Here is a 13,949-nt window from a genome sequence, read left to right as displayed (position 1 = left end):
TGGTTGTGAGTTGAAAGCAAATGGCCTACCTGCTTTCCTAAATCCATATTTTGTTTATTTACTAAATATAACATATTTAAAAATAATATCTTTAAAAGTTACCTCAATATAGCATCACTCAAAAAATTTTCGATGTAAATTTTTTAAGGATTGCTGGGACTAATTGCTGAGACTTTAAATGATTTAACTAGCAAGGAAAGTAGAGACAATTGGAAAACACTGGTTAATCTAAGTGCATTTTTCATGCATGGAATAGTTTTTGCTGAGTTGAAAGTAAAAATGATTCAGCAATAATGAAACCATCCAGTTTGAATGCCTGATTTCAGCATGGGCAGGTGCTCATTCTGCAAAATGTACACCTTCCCAATTTTGTTTTATTTTTAAATCCATTTTTAATTATAGTGAGACAAATTATATCTCCCAAAAGGTAAGGAAGGTTTTGATTATTTTCTTACTAATGAAAAGTGTCCAGAGTTTTCCTAATCTAATTTGATTCTAATTTAATATATAGAAATATATGCCATTGGTTTACAACAACCTGTGTAATGTGCTTTCCTAAATTATGTGATCCTAAGGAGGTCTGAAGTTCTTTCTTGGGAACCATTAGACACATATAGTGCTTACTGCAGCCTAGCAATGGATGGAAATAAAACTGAATGGCAGCTATGATTTTATTTATCTACTAATGTGCATTATATTTGCATTACTTGTTTTAAATTTTTTCAAGTTGTTTATCAGGCCATGCTTTTCCAAGCAGCTTAAAACACTGAAATCTTTTTTTATAATTTAGAATACAACAAAACATTTACAGTAATATGTTTATAATTCATTAAATGAAAATGCACTAAATATTATAAACCAGTTGCCATGAACAGTAGAGTAGTATTTCATGAGGTATCTGTATCAACAGTCTCTAAAACCATAATGAGTAAAATGATCAAAAATATTTCCATGTTCATTTAAAGGATTGCAGTAATGTTAATCCTCTAATGTCCAGGAAGGAGAGTCAAATCTATCAATCACTGCATTCACAAAACAATCCCCTTAACCCATCTGATGGAGATTCTTAACACAGGGGTCCCCAACCCCCGGTCCATGAACCGGTACCAGGCCGCAGCATGCCAAAAACTGGGCCGCGCAAACAAGCGAAGCTCCATCCGCGGGATGCAGGCATCACATGAAACCACACCCCCTCCAATCCACCGGAAAACCTCTCTCCACAGAACCGGTCCCTGGTGCCCAAAAGGTTGGAGGTTGCTGTCTTAGCAAGCAGTGAAAAGAATGCTGTGTTACAATTATTTATACAGCCAGAGAGATTGTCTGAAACATCATGTAAAATCTAAAATATACATCACAAAGGCAAATATCACAGAACATAACTTAATGTAACAATGGGAAATCAACAGCATTAGTTTTAGACATAGGACTCATGGAAAAGTTAATAAAAGCAAATTCAAATTGTGTCTTCATTTCTGGATTCACAAAATGATTATTGAATCTGGTTATTGAATAGGACAAGAAATACTATATAAGTACATTTCAGTTCCCAAACTGGGAATATATATCTCCAATTTGGTTTGGTACTGCAAGCCATAGCTTTAAGAAGAGAGTAATAGATCTTGACTACTATCGGGAAGTAAAATTGCCCTTTTATTTAGATCCAGGAAAGCAGAGCTACATTTAAAGGCAAAGGAGAGAATTGCACAATAGATTATTGGAGACAATTGGACAATGATAGAAAAAAATTGGCCGTACCAGAATGCAAGTATTGGTAAGAGGGTTGGGACAATTGAAAGCTGGAGAGGTATTGAGTCTAAACTTCATATCTTTTGTAGTATTGGGAATCTCCTATAATAGGGGTATCAAATTCAAGGCCCGGGGCTGGATCCAGGCCACAGGGTTTTTACATCTGGCCCATGGGGCTGGCCTGGAACTATCAAAGGACCAGCCTGCGGTGCCTCTGACATGGGCTGCATGCACCACCCCCGCACCTCATTTTTACCCTCCATGGCCTCCTGTAGCACTCTGCTGGCTGGCAGCCTGAAAACAGCAAAACCTGGGCCAAAACAGCCAAAATGAGTCATAAATGGTCCTGAAAACTGCCTGAAAAACAGCCCAAAACGAGCTTAAAATGGGCCAAAAAACAGCCTGAAAAATGAGCCATAAATGGTCCTGAAAACTGCCTGAAAAACAGGCCAAAAAAGGCCCGAAAATGGCCGGCAGAGTATTGCAGGAGGCCATGGAGGGTGAAAATGAGGCACAGGGGGCCCACATGTAGACTCTCCATACCCCATCCATCCTGCACCCCTGCTGGCCCACAGAGAACTACAATGCTGATCCGGCCTTCCAGTTTGACACCCCTGTCCTATAACTAAAGCTATCTTTTCATGTGATAGGCCTTCATAGTTGTACAAGGAATGATATACGTACTTTACATTAGCTGTGTTATGTTCTGCTATTCTGATATATTGTAATAGTAGATGGGAAGGACCTTGGGAGATGGGGTGAAGAGAGGTTGCTTAGGGAATGGTCAGATAAGAGACAGTACAGCCCGTAGCTATATAGCAGGCAGGGCAAGGGGCTCAAAAGGAAGAGGTCAATGGGAGAATTGAACTTTCAGACTTGCAAAATTCTATTAATGTAGCTTTACACTAAAGCAGAATTAGTTTATCTGATCATGTTTCTTGTTAGGTCTACCTGGTAAGGCTGAAAAATATGACAGTTCATTGAGTTCTAAACATTAGGATTGGACATCTAACATAATGACCATGGCTGCATGTAGTAATTTAACCTGGCTATCTTCCTGCCACTTGTTTTTAATCAACAGGTAGCAGAATTAGAGTAAAAATATAACTGCTGGATTTGTAGGTGAACACCCCTCCATTTATAAGGAAGAGGGAGAGGAGAACTGGGCCACATGAGTGGTGGGCTGTTGCACATGCATGTGCAGCTCGACTCATGCGAATGGTGGGTTGGCACGCATCATCTCGACTTGCACAAATTGAGCTGCGAGTGTGTGCGCTGGCCCTCAGCTTGCACGAGTCAAGCTGTGTGTGTGCACTGGCCCACCACTCATGCAGCCCGGTTGCAAATAGGCTACAGCCTAGTAATGGGCTGCAGCCCAGAGATTGGGGAGACCCCTGCATACATTGGATGCATTCCTGAACAGTGCCCATCTTCAAAAGTTCTTTTATATTAAATCACAGAACCTGAAAAGGAAAGGGGAAAGAGTGCTAAAAATCTGGCTACTAAAAGTGGTGCAGCATGGACTTTTGCTATGGTTTGTCTCTCACATCTGTCACGGCTGAAAAAGGGTCTCTGATGTTAAGTGAATAGAAATAATAAAGTTTTGCCAGCTATAACTAAGCTGATGTCTCCTGTCCATTTCCTTTTTGAAATCCAGTGATTGGCAGCCACAGCCACCAACAAAAGGCATTGGGAATATGGAGGTTTAGTGGAATGGTTTCCAAATCCAGTGATTATGTGCTGGATTTTTTATTTTTATTTTTAACCTTTGTTGCACCATTCTGTAAGCCACTTAAAGCCCCTGATAATTAGTGGCATAGACGCCTTAGTAAGTAAGTAAATTAATAAATAACAGGTGGCTGCTTCAAGTAATACATGTTAATGGACTACTATGACTAAATTGCTTTTGACAAATGGAAAGTTCCCATGCCAACAGCACTGCTATGTTTGGCAGTGACTTGAAAATTCTTTGCACAATGAATGAATCATTCTGTGCTTCCTTTTATAAATATATTACATGCCTAACATGTAGGGTGCACTTAATTCAGCAAGGAAATAATTGGTTTTCAGACAGAAGAAGAGTTGATGATCATGATGTATTGCTAAGAAGGCAGGAAAATAGACTTGCCTTCCCTAATGGGTCACAAAATAGTTTCCCCCTCCTTAGTACAGTTACTAGAGGATAATTACAATGCCATCCATTAGCAGCAGTAAACATTGCCCTCCTCTTTCCAGTAATTTTATGAGTTTAGGTGCAGATCCACAGTCTCTGAAAACATGGTTGTCTAAAACTTAATAGGAAGTCCACTACACATTTTTACTTGTAAAAACCAGTTACTTAAAAATAATAATAGGCTACTTAATCTTACTAAAAATTGTCTGAAGGAGTGTTTCCAGTGTCCTCAGAAACCTGTTTCTTGACAAACTGAAGGTATTTTACAAAGGCAATTTCCTTCTAGTGTTAAGCAGAATAGTATGAACAATTTTGGACTTTTCCCCATTTTTTTTCATTTATTTTTCCATGCATTGGCCCCATAAAAACTATTTAGGGCACGCTTTCCCCATTAAAATATTTTCAATTGAATTGGAGAGGCTATAAAGAGCTGTCAGAATTCATTCGAAATACCTTTTAAAAAGGAAAATGGATTAGGGTTTTTCCCCCCCCATTTTGTTTTCTGAAACAAAATGACAGGCTGTTCATTTTTAGATGACAGTCAAATAAAGTCAAACCCTCCCCCCCTTTTATCAGATGCAATTAGCAAATCCATACAGAAGGACTTAGCCTAGAATAGCAGATTGGGAATAGGAAACCCATCTGGTCTCTACACTCTTAACTTTTTGGTGCAAAGCCAAGAATTTACCATTGTCCCCAACTTTTTAGAATTCATAGGCATTGTTTAGTTTCAAATTCCTTTCTTGCATGCTTTTCTATTATTTGTAAACTATGACATATATTATGGTATTATACTAGCATGTGTTTGGCATTCTACCATGCTTTAATTTGTATAACATCTAAAGTCAATTAGCTCTAAGGCAGTTAAAAAAGTACTCTGGGTAGCCATTAAATATTGCTTTTTTCTTACTGGGAAATATTTAAATGGTACATTCCTGGAAACTTGAAATGATACAGCTGATGACCTCTAATATTCAGTGTATTCCTATCCATATTCTACTTATAAATCTATAGTCATAAATGCCAGCAATCTGACTTTTCTACTATTTAGTTCTGATACAATAGTCAGTTTATTTGCTGCTAATTGGTCAGTGATAAATTGACCCTATTTTATGCACTGTCATTTATTCCTCATCATCCAATTTCCATTGTCCAATTTGTCCACTTTCAATTCAAAAACAACTGTCAGGCAGGTAGAATATTCAACTACACATAATCTTGGAAATCAGTATCAAAGACACATCCTATCCAACAATTTGGTATAATACGTGAAAGAAGCCACTAAGTGCAGAAGTTTCTGAAACTGAGGAACAGAGAATATAAAAGAAAATAAAGAATGTAATAGAATCATTGAAAGAGCAGTACAAAATGGCAAGCTCCATGTGATCAGGTAGTATTAAAAAGGTTAGAACACTGACTGAATGAGCCCAAATTAATTCATTTGGATTCTGCTTCTGAATGCAAATGAGGTGACACCGACATTGCCTAGATGTCTCCTTGCCTCTAACTTTCTATCTACATCACACTGCAATATCTTTCTTGCTCAAATTTATTGTAGCAAAAGGAGAGGGAAAACTAATGTTCACATCTCATGCTTGGAAATTTCTTCAGAGTAATGAGGAAGCACAGTAATGGTTGTATATAGATTTCCTGCAATGGAAAAAACTTTTCTGGAAACAGAGGGAATGGTGTTGAGTTTATCTGAACATTAACATCAATGTCTATAGCTCTCTTCATCTTTAGAAAATATTTAGCCACTTTGGTCTGGGGGCTAAGACACCAGGCTAGAAAGAAAGAGACTGAGTTGTGAGTTCAAGTCCTGCCTTAACCATGAAAGTCAATTGGGTTACCTTAGCTAGTCACTCTCTCAGACCAATCCACCTCACAGGGTAGTGGTGGTGGTGGGGAAATAGAAGTAAGAAGGTGTGTTGGATATGTTTGCCACCTTGAATTATTTGTAAAAATAATAAAGGTGGGGGTGGATATATCTATATATCTATATATACTATATCTATCTATCTATCTATATCTATCTATCTATCTATCTATCTATCTATCTATCTATCTATCTATCTATCTATCTCTTTCCTTTATTATTTTATATGTAAAATAATATATATAAATTATATATAAATTATATACACACATATGTATGTATATATGTACATACGTACATACATATGTATGTATGTTTGCATGCATGCACATTTAAATGATGTTAAAGTGTTTCTTCTTAACAGCAATATAGCTCTGGAATTACCTGGCCAGCTTCCTTTAACCCACGGGTGTCAAACTCAATTTCTTCGAAGGATGCATCAGGGTTCTGTTTGACCTTGGGGGGACAGGGTGGGCATTGCCAGGTGGGTGTGGCCACCTTGACGTCACTCGTGTTGGGGGTGCCTGTGATCGCCCGAGCGCTGTGCCAGTGAAAACGGGCTCACAAGCTCCATTTTCGCTGGCAGAGAGCTGTCCCATCTGAAAATGGAGCTCACAAGTGGCCCTGCCGAGCTCTGTTTTTGCTGGCAGAGGCACTGCGGACCAGTTCTTCACTGTTTCCAGGGAGGCCTCACAGGCAAGATCTAAGGGCCTTGAGTTTGACACCCTTGCTTTAACCCCATCTTTAGATGAGTACTGGAAACCTTTATACTTTGGAAGACATTTTTTAATACTTCAATTAATTTTTTTTCTGCATTAGTTTAATGGTATCATCACTGTTCATTTTAGTATTCATTTTTAATGTTCATCAAATTTAGCATATTAATTTCATGTATTTTTAAAGCAGGATATAAATAAGTGTAAAAACAAAGTAGTTATGATTTGCAAATGACACATATTTGTATTATTTATAATATTTTCAGATTACTGAAATGTATCTGAAATAAAGTTAACTCTACTAAAATGTCTCTGAGTAACAGTGATCTCCCACTATTACTCCCACTATCCTATTTAAAATTATATTGTCAGTTTGGAACTAAACCTAGAAATGAAACTTTTAAAGTTTTACTTTGTCTACTCTTCTACAAACTTTGTTTGATTTTAAAGTTCTGCTAAAGGGTAATCATTTAGACAATGCAATCATAAGAAACTAGATATGAATTAGTATGCAAAGCAGATTTTGAGCATGATCACAGAGCTGGAACATAGGAATTCCAATGGAAAAATATTAATTTTCTCTGAATAATGTAATTGATACTAAATGTTTGATTGTTGATACATTACTCCAGATATGATTACCAAAGCGAGCAACTCCTCTTCTACAAAATGCTCAAAATGCAATGAACAGATTTTCTTGTTCATGCAATACCAATGTTCAAAATGCAACAATATTAGGAAATAATTCATACAGAATTCATCTTGAGATGTTTTTATTACATTTTACTAAACCATATATCGCCTCAAAATATATTGAACTATATATTGTAACAGTTGCAACAATTCTATTCACTTTATATTGGAAATGATATTTGATTCCTCTATATAAAATTGACATACAATCTGTATTATCTACAGTATTCTCTTCATGTATTGTTTATTACCTATAATTTGTCCTTACTGATTTTTAACTGTGTTACCCAAATAATTTTAAAATTCAATAGATACATATTTTAACTAGAGAGTGGGGACGAAATATTTCATAGTACTGTATGTTTTAATGGTATATTATTTTGTTTGATTAGCTGAGATTTGTTGGATATCTGCCCTTATTTTACTGCTTGAATTAGATTATTATTTACATTATTATGTAATATTATAATTACTATTTCAGGTAGTCTTCAGTTAACAATCATTTGTTTAGCAACTGTTTATAAAGTTATGATGGCACTGAACAACTGATACTTACCACTGATCCTCAAAGCTTGGCCAGCTCAGCAACCCTGCAGTCACATGATCTGGGTGTTTGGCAACCGGCTCACACATATGACAGTTGCAATGTCCCATGGCAACATGCTCACCATTTGCAATCTTCCCTGCCTGCTTCCCACAAGCAAAGATCAATGGCAAAACTGACAGGGAAGACCACAGGTTGCTCTGCTAAGTCTCCTGCACCTTGTAGCACCTACCCAAGGCCTTAAAATGCTCTTCTCTTGCTGTGTTAGGCCCTCACACAGCTTTGAACCACGGGCAGCAGCTACCCCAAACTCACTGCTCTTACACCATGCCAGTGCCTCACCTCTCCTCACTCCCTGCACCTGGCAGCAGCTACTCCAAGACTCATTGCACTTGCCTTGCACCTTCCTTTGCAGCAACCGCTTACCTGCCTATCAGCCAGCCTAAATCCCAGCCTGTGACTTGCAACTTCCTGCCGGCTTCCCCACTGACTTTAGTTGGTGGAAGCCGCCAGAAAGTTGGAAGGAGGTCCTTGCTTAATGACAGCAACTGGAACTGCTGGGATTGCCATCTTTAATTATTAATGTGATCGCATGACATCCTGCTTTATAACCACATCTCTAAGTGATCAAAATTCTAGTCCCAATTACCACAGTTAACCAAGAATGTATAATACCTCTGTGCTATCTATTTTACTATAGTTTTAAGTCTGTACTAATATTAATATTATACTGTCTTTTTTTCTTGAAAATTATAAAATCTACCTTGTAAAAATACATAAAATTGGAACAAATTAAAAAGAGAGAACATAAGCACCCCAAATTTGGTTAGCAATACCAGACAACTTTTCCATCTCAGATTGGAGTTACATGCTTTTTTTAAAAAAAAAAATCTTTCATTCATATAAATCAGGGGTGTCAAACTCGATTTCATCACATCAGGGTTGTGTTTGACCTAGGAGGCCCAGGGGTGTCCTCAAAACAGCATTAGATAATGTTTCATTAACACGTTGAAACAAAAATAAACAAAAATAAACATTGTTTCAAAGATCAATGAGAGGGGAAAATGTTTTATTTGTACAATGCTCCCTTACAAGCAGAAACTTCAAAGATACTTAGTGCCAAGTATAGATTGTACTGGAATGGTTTTGAAAAGCATTGAAATGGCTTAGTAGATTATATATTAGTTATCTTTGAAATAATTAAGTTCAAGACTTTAATCATTTGTAGAGGAAGAATTCATTTTTAAAAGCCATTGATTACTGTTGTCGCTGCTAGTAATATAATTTTTTTAAAACTCTTAATATATTCTTATTGCATTTTCATCCATTTATTGCATTTCATCCATTTTCATCCATTTCATACATCTAGTCAAAAAGCTCCAAATGTTGCGGTCCCTGTCAAGCAATGTTATTATGTAGACTTTTTCAAATATAGTGAGCAAAAATTAAAATAAACACCATAACTTTTACATCTAGGTAGATAGGTACAGCAGTTGCATTTCTAGTTCAATGCAAAATAATTTTCAGTCCCATCACTATTTAGAATGGTCTTAGCCCCATAATAATCTATTTGTACTAAGCCCTTTTTTCTCCTCCATTTAATTTTATTAAACATGTATGTATACTCTTCTTAGCCTATTCTTATGAATGAGTCTCCATCTCTCCCAAACTTTTGAATGACTCCTTGCTGAATGATTCCAGGCTCAATTATGTTTCTTAACCTTATATCAAAGCTCAGTGTTTGACATATTCTCCTTGCTGCATCATTTTATAGGCAACTAATCAATCTATGCCCTGTTAGGTCATCATTTCAGAGACATTTCAGAGAAACAGAATGAGCAGGGGGAGGTAAAAAATCAGAAGGAGCGAGAGCAATTTTTGACTTCTTGTCATCTTACCCATTGAATTTCCTTATGGGAAGCTGGCAGAAACATCAGAAATCTCCTTCCCTTCCTCTGAGAAAACCAGGTATTATGTATATACTCCAGACATTTTCATTGGGTAATTTTAAACGAGTCATTCAATGTCAGCTCCACCTACCTCACAAAGTTATTGCAGAAGGAAGTGAGAACTATATCCTGAATTTTAACAACTGCATTAGGGAGAGCAGGGAGTGGGGGTCATTAAGTGAGGCTGTCCTGCTTAATAGCCATCACAGCATGTGACCGTAATGGACAAGGTCTATTATGATCATAGCTTGACGGCTATCTGTATGCTTCCCAGCTTCCACTGGATTCCAACTTATATTGTCTGTAAATTTTACAGTACTATCTTACTACAAACATTACCTTTTTAAAATTCCCCCTACCAGTATTATCACTTGATGTGATGGAGGACTTGGTAGCTTCACTGTGCCTGAGAAAGCTTCTGGTAGTATTGCTTTTTCAGTAAGATTGAAAGATGAGAGTAGATGGATTAGGGAAGCCAACCCACGTTAGACACAGAACTCCAAAATCAAATCTAGAAGAAGCAATGGCAAACCTCTTCTTAATTGTTGCCAAGAAAATGATATTATTATGGCTGAAACACCTAGAAAAAGCTTGGTACCAGATGAAGAGATCAAGCTGGCACCATTAATATCTGCCCATTTCAATGGTGCCAATATCAAAATAGACATACAGTATGTAATCTGAATATGGAATATTAAAATCATTTACCAAGAAAAGTTTGAATCTTACAAAATGGAAACAAAGTAGGATGTTTTAAGAATAAAAATTGGATATTTTAGAACCAAGAAAATGTAGATGGACTGGAATGCATGTGAAATCAGGGACAATAGATCAGCTTTCAAATAAGAAAGCACCAGATGCAGATAAAATAATCCCTGAATTTAACACTACAGCAGAAGAGGCAGTTAAAAGACTAATTGTTCTATTGGGGGAAGGGGGGGGACAGAATGACTAGCCTACTAGGTTTATACAAAAAAAAAGTAAAATGCAAAAGAATTACCAAACCATTGCATTAATTCTTCATGAAAAGTTTTTCCTAAATTCTTACAAGGATATATAGAGAAATAGATGGAGAGAGAAATGCCTTAAACAGGAAGATTTCTCAAAAGCAGCAGGAGGTTTGATCAGATAAGAAATGTAAAATGAATAATGGGTCATACACATGTGTTAAAAATAGTTTTAGGTTTACTTTACTTATTGCTGAAGGTCCTGATCTGCAGATAATGCCATAATATGGAATAAATCAAGACTAATGAGCGTGCCAGCAATTCTGATTATTCTTCAGAAGAGGCAAGATAGATAAGCAAGAAAATAATTCAAATATTTCATATAGAGAAATATATAATAAAAATGGCAGGGCTGGAAAAGATAACCAGATTCAAACTAAGAGGCCAAAACATTATTAATTATAGTATTTTTTAGGTAAAAAGAACATTTACAAAATGTTTCACTGGGAAAATAGAAAGTGGAAAGTGGAAATCTGGTTTTTGCATATAAAGACAATGCTAATACCAAGTAGTATGCTTCGAGAAACCCACATCATGCCAGAAGAGGAAGATACTGCATTAGTGAACAGATTAATCCTAAAGATGACTACTGATATTTAGACAAGATCATAGGAGATAAGGATATCTGATGATCATAAAGATCAGAATAGTTAAAGCATTATTTTTCAAGTGGTAATGTATAGCTATGAAAGTTGGGCACTGAGAATGAGAGGGGGAGAAAGTGGGGGTCTTTGTACTGAGGATCTGGAGATGATTGCCAAGACTATCATGAACTGCAAGAAGAACCATGAAGTAAAGATTGACTGCTCTCTTGAGCAATTATAAACAAATAGAAACTCACATATTTGAGCATGAGAAATGAGTATATAATGGACAAAAAAAATCCAGCTACTTAACACAGTTGAGAAACATGAAAGGCAAAAATAAAGTAGATGAACAGGATCAAGAAGATCACTGCAATATTCTTAGAACTGTTATATCTGTTTTACCAGGAATAGGTTGAGTAGTTGTCTATTTAGTTACCATAGTTCAGGCCCAATTTAGTGGCACCCAGCTAACAAAGAACCGAAATGTACTTTCAACCCATATCAGGCTTTGATTTGAGAGTTCCATTTTTCTGATTAAAAGAGGCCTGTTATCACAACAATAATTTCTGCAAATCCTTGAGATTCAGATTCTAAGAATGGGATTTTCAGAATGTCTTAAAAACCCGGCTATTCCCTCAGGCTTTAAGGTCAGGATGTTAATGGGAGTTCAGTTTGCCCGCCTTGCTTTGGTTAATTATTTTTACCTCGCATTTTTTGTTTTTATATTGTTTTATAAGTGTGTGTGTGTGTTTATACCTCATTAGCTGCACAGTTATTTGATTAGGATGCACAGTCATATAAATTTGCAAACAAACTTACTAACGGGATACTAACAGGGGAATTCCATAGTGAGAAATTGGAATATCAGATACAGAGTACAAGGAGGGAGGGATGGAGCTATTATATCAGCTTTAGTTTTGATGATGGAAATCACAATGAACAATGCAACAGTAATTATTTATTATATATCCTAATTGCCTCAATTATTCTGTTCCTATTGTATTTATGTCTTTATTCCTACTACTGGTAGGAACACAGTCTACCTCCTGCTCCTTTCTGTTATTTCTTCTTTATAAAATTTTAGATTGCAAAACCTTCACAGATTATATCTCTATCCTTTGATTTTTATAAAACACTATGAATAATTCTGCGACTTTTATGCTGCTATGTATGAGTATGTTTATCATATTATATATAATATCTGAAAGTATCCTGCGAGAATTTCCAACACTAAGAGATTTTTTTCTCGTTCTTAAGAAGCAACACAAGGGATATAGTTAAAATTGACTCTGTGCAATACACATGGACTATGCTGCATGCATCTTTCTTCGATTGGGTCAATGATTCATATGAAGGAATGGGTACAAAATTGCTTGATAAAGAATATGAGAATTTTGGAATTACTAGATTATCCTTCTTGATGTTGGCACTACCCAGAATTCAGAATTGTCAGCAATGGACATACTAGTTAAGGAATTCTGGAAGCTGAGGTCATCTACAGGTGGACAGCCATGTTTGAGTAACACAGATGTGAGTTCAATAGTTTAGTAACTTACCCTAAATGCAGTCCCTTCCTCTATAATGGTAGGCAGCTGAGATAGGCATATATCCACAGCAAGATCCCATGCTTGCCTGGGAAAAGAGAAAAAGACAGGGGCATTTTCAAGATTTGGCAAAATTATATGCAACACCATCACCTCACTTACAGCACACGTTAAGTACTTGCTTTGTGCTAGTAAAACAAGGGACACTTAGATTAGTTTTTTCCCAATTAGTATATACTATACTTAATAACTTAAAGCAGTTTATTATATCCAGGCTTTGAAACAAAACATAAAATCAGCACTGTAAATAACAAATTCATTGAAAATTCCATGGCACAAAAATGCTTAGGCCGTCTCAAATCATTAAAGAGATAAAAGATCAGAATCAAATGATTCTCTCTAGGGAGAGCATTTCAAAGTCTCATCTTTAGGACTAATCTGTTCACTAATGCAGTATCTTCCTCTTCTGGCATGATGTGGGTTTCTCTAAGGGGATGGAAGTTGATTTTTAAAAAATAAAGAATGGTTTATAAAATTTAGCAAACATAAATATTTCATGAAACATAGCCTATCTGCTTACATTAGGAGACAGTCTTAAGTGAGACCTAGCTTTTATTTATCAAATTTGTATATACCCATCTTGCTATCTGAGTGACTCTGAACAGTGTACAAATAAGAAAAACCATAAAATCCATACAAAAATAGACAAAGTTAAAAAAGATCCCAAAATTAAAAAGATGGAGTGGGTGCCCTCAGACCACCAACTACCCCCAGGGTTGCATACCATTATTGGATTCCCATGCTAGTTGACAGAGCCAGTCTTAATGCTCTTCCAGAAGGCCAGCACCTCATGGGGCAAGATGCTTCAAAGTGCAGGGACAATAGAAGAAAAGGCTCCCTTCCTTGACCCTGCCAACTGATGAGTCTGTAACATGCCTTTCGTGTCTGACAGACTGGGAGAGATCAATGTAATTGGGAAAAGACAGTTCCTCAGGTAACCTGGTCCTGTGCCATGAAGGACTTTAAAAGTGATAACTGATATTTTGAATTTGGCCGATAAATAAACTGGCACTCAATACAGCTTATGCAGCAGAGGCGTACATGCGCAACCCTG

General features: G+C 36.6%; 1 protein-coding gene across 3 annotated transcripts in view; it reads right to left on the bottom strand.

Moving 5' to 3' along the window:
- Window positions 1-13,949, bottom strand: part of RPTOR (regulatory associated protein of MTOR complex 1) — a 409,502-nt gene that overhangs the window by 146,457 nt on the left and 249,096 nt on the right. For all 3 annotated transcript variants that reach the window (XM_026667263.2, XM_026667262.2, XM_087955978.1), the window contains one exon: window positions 12,848-12,923. In XM_026667263.2, the coding sequence (XP_026523048.1) occupies window positions 12,848-12,923 (76 nt within the window). The remainder of the gene's footprint in view (window positions 1-12,847; window positions 12,924-13,949) is intronic.

Source organism: Notechis scutatus, chromosome 2 (assembly GCF_049901735.1).
Source record: "Notechis scutatus isolate UNSWTSFEM ecotype Mainland chromosome 2, rNotScu1.2, whole genome shotgun sequence".
Lineage (NCBI taxonomy): Eukaryota > Metazoa > Chordata > Lepidosauria > Squamata > Elapidae > Notechis > Notechis scutatus.
Note: the sequence above shows the minus strand (reverse complement) of the source record. Positions and strands in the feature narration are given on the sequence as shown.